The 9078-nt window shown below is 46.1% G+C and overlaps 1 protein-coding gene across 1 annotated transcript; it reads left to right on the top strand.

Annotated features, from left to right (window-relative positions):
- The first annotated feature begins 3763 nt into the window (after window positions 1-3763).
- Window positions 3764-8973, top strand: LOC116964762 (bromodomain-containing protein 8-like). Its single transcript, XM_033005335.2, has 5 exons — window positions 3764-4042; window positions 5932-6077; window positions 6813-6899; window positions 7329-7397; window positions 8360-8973. Exons 1-5 carry the CDS (start codon window positions 3791-3793, stop codon window positions 8592-8594), a joined length of 789 nt encoding a protein of 262 aa, XP_032861226.1. The 5' UTR covers window positions 3764-3790; the 3' UTR covers window positions 8595-8973.
- Window positions 8974-9078: the final 105 nt, after the last annotated feature.

Raw genomic sequence — 9078 nt, 5'->3', positions numbered from 1 at the left:
GTGTACAGTGTGCAGTGTACTGAGCATCACACCTCTGCAGTGAGGAACCCTGGTTTTGTACAAGCGTACATACCTGTCTTGAATATCTGCAAATATAATTCTTCCAGTTAACCTTACAGCAGACAAGCATGGCAGAACTTTGACATTAGAGACAATCCATTTACCAGGGGAATGTTGCATAGTACTTGGGTGGAGGGGAAGATACCCTGCTTGAGTGTGTGAGAATATGGCACTGTTTCATGTTTGAGCTTGTGAACTGTTTCTACTGGAATTTACAGTTCTTTCCCTCAGCAATGTGGACATTTAACTGAGGTTTAAGTTCTCTGTGACAGTTTCAAATTACCTTCTTATTTTCTGATAAACATATTTTCTGTCTCCACGACCTTCTGAGTGGCGGGGAGGGAAAAACAAACAACATTGTCCTTCCTGATGCTTGAAGCAGCTGGGAGTGGTCTGTGCTTCCTTGTGCAGCATGTACAGGGTGCAGCTTTCTGAAATGCAACTTGCAGGAAACTTGAGTCATTGTGATTAGAATCAGAGGGACTGTTACCTCATTTTTCACAAGTTTTGTGTTGAAATTGGTTGTGCCTGCTGTGTTGAGTCCCATGTTAGGCTTGGGTGTATGTCCACCAAGGGTCACTCTACATTTGATGCTAGGAATGCAGAATCCTTTGGTTTGCTTATTGGGTTAAATTTCCTTCACTAATGGGAACAAATTTCTGATTTGAATTTTTATGGCCTCAGTTTCCAGAGATTACAGTGTTTATAACACAAAAAGTTACAGGTTTGGGTTTGGGGTTTTTTTCTGGTATTTTATGGAATAATTTAAGTTGGAAGGGACCTCTGAGCATTTATCTAGTCCAACCCGCTGCTCAAAGCAGGGTCAGCTTCAGAGGTAGACCGGGTTGCTCAGAGCCTTGTCTAGTCAAGTTCTGAAAACCTCCCAAGGATGAAGATTTCCTAACCCCTTTGGACAACTTGTTTCAGTGCTTGTCCACCCTCATGGAGTAAACATTTACCTTAAGTCCACTCTGAATTTCCTTTGGTGCAGCTTGTTACCTCTTCCTCCTCTCCTTTCACGGTTGGCCACTGAGAAGAGTCTGGCTCTGTCTCTGTAGCACCTCTGCCCCCTCTTTGTCCATGTTGAAAAACTGAAGTTGCAGCACAGGGAAAGACCTTTATCACACCCACTAGTAACTTGCTTTCATTATGGGAAGCATTGCTGTTCATTCCTACCCTTGGTTTCTTCTCTTAACCAATTATTTTTCCCTCAAAGAGCTTCTCTTGTCCCTATAACATTTCTATAGCCTTTAATGATGTTTAAGGTCTTTAAAAATCTAAGATGATATTTTCTTCCACAAAGCCTCATTGCCTCTTTCCCAATGCCTCATCTCATGCTCTGACTACTAATTCTGTTCTCTCTAATACCTTGTTCTAATCCGTCTAGTGCAGAGCTCAGGCTTACTGTGCTGCATCTCACAACATCCACCCTTTCTTTTATAGATGGATAATAACAATCACATCTTTCTGGTTTTCTTGTGCTGTGGCTAAGTTAAATGACAGGTTACACAGGATAGGTTTGGTCACGTTATATTTAAGCTTCTTTAAGACTCATCATTGAATCTCAACTGGTTCTAAGGTTTATTCCCTCCTTCAAGTTGTTCTAAAACCTCCCCTGTTGACATTTTAATTAGAAACAGTCTCTCGGACCCATCCCAAGAGAAAGTCTCGTGTGATCTCCTCTGTGGCAACTGCTGATAATGATGATTAATTTGGTTTTTCCAACTGGCCCTGTTTTCTGCTGAGATGTTTGGCACTGATCATGCGTCATCCCCCCTGATCATCTGCAGCTCTCTGCTTCTGATGTTTTTGATGAGGTTTGTTGTTGTTATTTGCTTTTATGTCTTTAGCAAATTGTTCTTCTTTTTTTTTCCTATTTTTTTGTGGATTCTACATTTCATTTACTGGAGTTCAGGCTTTTATCATTTTTCTTGTTTTGACATTAAGTTTCTTTTAAAGGCTGTCTTCATTATTTCTAAGCTTTTTCTCATATCAGTGAGGGTTGCACAGTGTCTGATCTCTGCAAAGCGAACTAAAACTTCCCAAATTGATAATGATTCCTTGCTGGTGACTTATGCAGCCAATGTAATTAAGAACTGTCAGGCAGTCCTTAATTAAAAGTCGAAGTCTGTATCATTTTGTCTCTTATTTTTTGTACAGAATTGGTGTGGAAGTAAGCAGTCTGTAATTATTTCACTCATCCTGCTTATCTTGCACTAACAGTGCTGTTCTGTGCTCTGACATCTTGAGTCTTCCAAGATTTAGTAAAACTGAACATAAGGCTGAAGATCTTTTTAATCAATGCTTATGCCCAAGTTCCTAAGCTTCTTTATTTTTAAACGCTTATCCCTCTCAGCTGGAGTACAGAAAGATGATCACAAGCAATTGGATTACCTTAGGCTAAGGCTTTTCTGTTCAGCTGAGCTGCGTTGGCTGGTTCTGCATGTGTGGCCAGCTCTGCTCATGGTACAGGGAAATGCTTTAGGCACAGGGTTACTCTTCAGATTAAATCAGTTTGCCCAACTCCTTCAGCTGGAAGCTGAGAGCAGGTATTGTTATCTTGCCTCATCAAATTTTATCTGCTTCAGCTGAAGTTAACTTTGAGACAGGTTTCAGAAGGACAGCATTTTGGATCCTAGCTCTGCTTTTAAGTTTGTAAAATAAGCAAACAAGTTTTCTCATCTCAAACCCAATGGATTCCTTAATTCTCCTAGGTGTGCACCGTAAGCTTTATTTGTAGCTGTGCTATCAGCCCTGAGAATGCCCAAGGAAGTTGGTGAGAAATGTGCTTGTTCAAAATTCTGGAAAAATTAGGTTGTACATGATTAACTGAAAACTCTAAAGACACTGCTAATTAATGCATAGAATTCTCCATAGGTATGGCATCCAGGCAGATGAGTTCAGTGGCAAGATACAGATTTTTCTAACAGTCATTTACTGTTGTTACTGTGATTCTGCAAGCAAATCCCCAGACTTAGAGAAATCGGTGGATTCATGCAGTAGAAGACACTTAGGCATGGACTGATGAGTGGAGATTAAATCAGTGGGTTTTTTCCTTCTTAAGAGGATGCTAACTTTTATTTTATGAAATGTGTAGAACTGTCTCCTGTCAATGTGTGACTGTGCATGGTTATAATTCTTCTGGCGTAGGTACACAAGATACCACCATCCACCAAAATCACATCTGTCACTTTCAAAACAGAGTGTCTGTAGTGTTTGTAATAACTTACTTCCAGTATAAAAACATCTCAAGGAGCAGCAAAGGGAATTTCAGTGAGTTGTCCTTGGAGTCACTAGTTGTTCACAACTTTGAGCAGCTCAGGAGCCCCAGCATGACTTGGTTTGAGTTTGCTGCTGGCTGCCTTCAGCACCTTATATATCTCGCATCCAACAAAGCCATATGCTCCTAACCAGCTCAGCATCCCCCGAGCACCATAACCCACCAACCCCTGGGCAGGGGGAGGGTACAGCAAAAGCACCAGAAAACATGAAATACGGTTGCTCTGAAATGTCAGTTTGTTGCAGAGCTACAGCCCTGTCACATGCTGTGAAGTGTGGGCTCAGGTGTAGGCTGCTGGCCTCACAGAGTCCTTCCCATGCTTTGCCTCTCTGAGTGTGTCAGGAAATGAGCTGGGATTTGTAGGTCTGGATCAGGGTACAAAGAAATTGCTGTTTATTTCTTTATGTTTGTTTGCAGATGGGCCATGCCTGGGTGTGGTGGGAGTCTGAGATGGAGTCTCCCAGTGAGTCAGAGAAGAACAGTGACTTCCAGTCTCTTCTCAGCTGGGATTCAAGCTTGGATCTGGACGTGGGGACCTGGAGGAATACTGAAGAGGTGGCCATGGGGAAGCTAGATGAGAGCAGCCGAGAGGCAGACCATGAGCTGGAGCTCAGTGAGGCTCTCTGGGAAAATGATAGTGAAGACTACCAAAAGGCAGAGAGCCCATGTGAAGACAACAGGCTTCTCCAGTTCTTCTCAGAGGTAGGGCTGTTTGGATGACAGGAAGTGGGTGGCATAGTTCAGGCCCTCCTGAAACATTATTAGTTTGCCGGGCCTCCACCATCTCTACACACAGAAACAGTCTGGGGGAGGAGCAGATGCCCAGAGTTCACTTGCCCCCTGTCCCAAGCCTAGCCCCTTCCTCCCATTTAAAGCTGGCACCACAGCCAGGCAGCTGCTTTGCCAAAACACAGCTTACCCTAAAGCACAGATATGTCAGTGAACTGACACTGTAATAATAACACAGAGCTTCATCAGAAGATTTTGCAAGGATTCCTAAAAATAGAAAGGCATTTGTGAGTGAAAGCAAAAATAGCATCTGTGCTGCTTATTTCTTCTTCCTTTTGCCTTCACAATTTGAAGCAATAAATCTCTGTTGCAGGTAACCCAGATGTTGGAACCTCTCCGCATAAGCAGCATAGAGTCACCACAGATTCAGTGGGATTATTGTGGCTCTGGGAAGCAGGGTGGTGGGGAAGATGTGAGGTGCCAGGAAAAGACCACAGGAACAGCAGTCTCAGGAGCAGAGGAAAGTCAACAACACATCCTAGTAGAAGATGAGAAGGAACAATTTCCAGGAAGAGAGGTAGGGGAGAGGAGGTCCTAAGAGAGCCTCTGGTACTAGCTGAGAGACAAGAGACAATGAAGGAAATCAGTTCTAGAACAGATAGGGAAGTTCTGAGTTGGGAGGCAGGGACACAGAGGAGGAGACAGCAGGGAGGGAATGCAAAAGAAATGTGTGAGGGGAAGGATGTTTTTTATGTATGGATCTTTATGAACAGGAAGCTTACCACAGATCAAACCCTCAGATGTGAGTTGGAGGAGTTGCTCCTTGGCAGTGTAAAGGTGACTCATGAGAGCTGGCAGTCTGCTGTCAGGTTTAAGGCAAGACTGGAATACTTGGCTTATTCTGATTGCTGTGTTATGCAGCACATAGTTTGGCTGGTTTCAGGCCTACATGGCTGTGATAGCAACAACCATCTGCCCCTGAAGACTGCCGTGTCTTGGAAGCGGACACTGTCTGGCCTGGGTCTGCATCAGTCCTCTGTCTAGGGGAACTGTGGGCTCCCACCAGCCTGCGAGGTGTTGTTGGGACAGGTAACATAGCAGTGGAAGAACAGTGCCATTTTTCCACACTCACATTTGTTCCCTTGCAAACTTAGACACTGGAGACAAAAATAACTTTCAGTGTTCTCACGTTGTACCTGTTCAGTCAGGATGGTGTTATTCCTGTGTTCAAAGCCAAACACAGCACAGTGTCCACTTCCTTCCTGAAGAGTCTGCTTCATGCTTCAGATCCCCTGCTGAGGAACTCTCAGGTGCCTCTGCACATAAGCCCACTTCTGGACTCCAAAGAGCCTCTCTCCCTGCGCCTGTCACTCTCTGCATTTTATTGGCAAATCATTACACCAACACCACCACTCTCCTTCCTGGCTGAGTCTATTCTCTGTCATATTCATGTAGGAGTTTGTGAGGAAACAACCTTGTTGCACTCCAGGGGATCCCATTATCTGTGTCTTGAGCTTTAACAAGGCTGAGGCAGTCTTACCTCAGCTCCTGATTGCCCTCTCATATCCATGTCTCTTCCCAGAAAAACAGATAGACACAACACTGGGTACCAGTCAGCTCCACAGTGTTTGTGTTAGCCAGAGGTGGTTATAATTCAAGAGATCAGACCCAGCTGTTACTGGAGTGCTATGCAGCACAGTGAATAAGGTCAAACATCATCCTCCAGAATAACAGAGAGCAAGCTAGCTCCCAGCTGAGACTGGATGCAGTAAAGGGATGTGCAGCAGGCTGGCTTCTAGATAAACGATTCAGGTGATGGGCTGCCATTTTAGACGTATCTTCCTTTTCCTTGTGCTCTTCAGGACAAAACTCAAGAGACACCTGGAGAACAAGGTTTAGGTGAGCTGCATCCACATGAGATGAATAATTGGGCCCAGGATCAAGATGATAGTGATGGTACCTCCACAGCCCCGGTGCTGGACTCCACAAGCCCTGCCAACACACAGCTGTAAGTAGTTCCTGCTCGCTTGCAGGCACAGCAGAACAGAGTTGGTTTGTTTCCCTTGTCTTACATGAGAACAAGCGTATGGCACAGGTCACATGCAGGAAGGTGAGATAGCCAAGGAGAACAAGAGGGAAGAAAGTAACTTGTGCTGTCTCTGTGGATCTGCCAGCATTTTTGTGCATTGATCCTAAACTGAAGTGAGAGGAGTAGAGATTAAATAAGAGATTAAATAGAAAATACATGTTTCCTCAAGGCCATGTGTGAGCTGGGCATCATGTTTCGTCAGGCAGTGGCCAGTCCAGCTCCTAATAGGGGCATTACCAGTCCCCTTTAGGCAGGTGCCAGCATGTCAGTCATATGCAGGCTCTGCCACATGCGTGATCATCTGGGCTGCCTTTTGAAGGAAAACCATATTTCTTGGGATTAGAATAAAAACCACGTCAGTCAAGTTCTGAACTTCTGAGTCGCATCAGCTTTTCTATCCAACTTGATCCTGCCCTTTAGAGCTGCTCAGCTCAGATCTTGTTTCTGCCTATTTCCCAGCATCTCCCTGTATTTTGGATGTTTAGTTGTGCATTCAGATGCAGAATGTTTCCACCATCTCACCCTGAGAGACTTTGCCTAGCTACAGCAAAGGATCTCTGCACTTCATCCACCTGGATGTGGCAGGTGCTAGCAGAATTGCCACCTCCTACTTTGTCTCAAGTGTGATGATCTGGCAGTATATTCCCTTCACAGGGTGCAGCTGAGCTGGGATAACCCCCTGCAGCATTTGCTCTTCAAAAGAACTCTGTTGTCCATCTGGAAGATGATAGTCAGTCACAGGTATGTGGGGGTAAAGGGTTAGATTGACATGGCTCTTGAACACATTGCCCTGACTTCCAGCTCCTGTGCCACCAGGCCTTGTCCTCCTCTCCATGACAGCCACCACAAGCTGGCTTGTCTCTCCATGGCTTTACTTCTGGCTGTCCTTGCAGCAAGAACAGCTGTGTGCTGCAAAGCTGGAGAGAACACTGCATATTTATTTCCTTTGCTTAATGTGGCAGAGCCCAAATGTTGCTTCCTACACAGCTGGCACAGCCAGCTTCAGCGAGGGGCTCAGCCTCCTCCCATAGCTAGTCATGCTAGCCACCAAATACAGACTGTTCCTAATTGGCCGCGGCCCTCACGGCAAGCAGGGAGAGGCAGGCACTGATCCATGTTGCAGTGTTGTCTTTGGCGGACAGAGATCATTCTTTGTGTTTGTCCCTGTAGATACAGCGGCCTGTTCCTGAAGGCAGTGTCAGAGAAACAAGCCCCTGGATACAGGGATGTGGTAAAGAGGTGGGTTTGTGGAGGAAGTGCTTGCTAGATGATTTCTCTCAATTTTTTCTGTCTTCTCTCGTATCCAGAGGGCCAGTGGGATGGTTTCCTTCCTCCTTTTCCAGAGTTTGTCTGGCTCCAGCATCTCCCACTGATTTCTTTTATTAAAACTCCCTTCCGGGTGATTAGAACCTGGAAACTTGCACCAACTCTGGTGCTGATGGGAATTGTGCATGCCCTTCCCTGGCACTGCATGGCAGACTTACACCAGGCACAGTCTGTGCAGCTGTAAGTCCTGCCTGAACAGGGGATTCAGCTTCTGCAGCTCAGCAGTCTCCTCTCCCCGTGGTGGAAATGTGTGCCTCAGTCAATACCCTTTCCTCATCCACTACTTTCTCCCAGATGTTTTACTCTCAGTGGAGAACTGGGTCATAAGAATATTTCCCAGAGAGATTAAGGACATTTTTCAGAGCTGAATCATATTCTATTCTGGTCACAGTTGTCGTCTCTGCAGCCATTCATTTTCTCATTCTGTCAAAATAAGGGAAGTAATATTTATTCTCCATCATGTTCCCCTTATCAGCACTGCTATTTTTGCTAGTGGCACCATTCGATTTTAAGGAGTTTTAATAGGTACCTATTTTAGTAACTTTTCTTTCTCCACTAAGACCTGCACTGACTTCTTGAAGACTAATTACTAGAATCGCTCTGCTGCCTTCTCTGGAGCTCAACATCAAATTTTTTTAGAGGTGACTGCTAATGACCTGCCAAGTTGATTGGATAGCAAGTGTTGCCTTGCCTAAACTTACTTGTCTGACTTAGAAGAAAAACGTTTCTCACTCCTCTTTGTCCTGAGCAATAAAATTGTTTGAAAATAGCTGTGCTTTCAGAGCCATGCTGAAACAAGAATGAGCACATTCTTGCAGAGCCTGAAGAATGCCTGGCCCTGGGTTGTAATTTAGTTTTTCTTCTGTGTTTTGCAGACCCATGGATTTAACCAGCATAAAGAGAAGACTGTCAAAGGGACACATTCAGTCCATGGTCCAGTTCCAGCGTGACCTCATGCTGATGTTCCAGAACGCGGTGATGTACAACAGCTTCAACCACCACGTGCACCGCATGGCCATGGAGATGCAGCGAGAGGTCCTGGAGCAGCTGCAGATGTTGGGTGAAGCCCTCCTGTGCTCAAGGGACAGGCTGGAGTTGGGGAGAAGGTAACAAGCCATGTCTGAGGCCTCTTTCTTTTGGAGTGGTGTTGTCTCCCTGGCTCAAGAGGTCTGCTGGGGCTCAGGGGATGTGCTGACACTGCAGCCATGGCCTCGGACAGGCCTCGTTATCCCCCCGTGGTGCCTGTCAGGCTGATGGGATAAGGAACAAAGCTGTTTCTAGGAGGGACACCAGAAAGAAAACCTCCTTTCTTCCCTGGGGAAAGCCGCAACGAAGCCCTGCAGTGAGAACACACTTGCAGCGTCACCGTCTGGGGGTTCGGATGGGGCTGATCGTTGTCCCTGTGTCACCTCGGGCAGCCCCACCGCGCTCCGGTCTCCACCCGCGGAGGAGGCCAACCGCACCCCAGTAAAGGCCCGTGTTGAAAGCCTGTCCACGCGTGTTTGACACCCTGGTCCGGGGCGGGGGGGGGGGGGGGCGGGACTGGAGCCCAGGGGGGCGGGAAGGCGCCGCTCGCCATTGGCCGGCGCGGTGG

Source organism: Tyto alba, unplaced genomic scaffold, assembly GCF_018691265.1.
Source record: "Tyto alba isolate M040663 unplaced genomic scaffold, T.alba_DEE_v4.0 Super-Scaffold_17, whole genome shotgun sequence".
In the NCBI taxonomy this organism is placed as follows: domain Eukaryota; kingdom Metazoa; phylum Chordata; class Aves; order Strigiformes; family Tytonidae; genus Tyto; species Tyto alba.
Note: the sequence above shows the minus strand (reverse complement) of the source record. Positions and strands in the feature narration are given on the sequence as shown.

Coding starts and splice junctions, on each gene's coding strand:
- LOC116964762 (XM_033005335.2), top strand. CDS start 3,791: ATGGAGTCTCCCAGTGAGTCAGAGAAGAACAGTGACTTCCAGTCTCTT. Junction 6,078..6,812: donor AGCCCTGCCAACACACAGCT/GTAAGTAGTTCC, acceptor TTCCCTTCACAG/GGTGCAGCTGAGCTGGGATA. Junction 7,398..8,359: donor TACAGGGATGTGGTAAAGAG/GTGGGTTTGTGG, acceptor TGTGTTTTGCAG/ACCCATGGATTTAACCAGCA.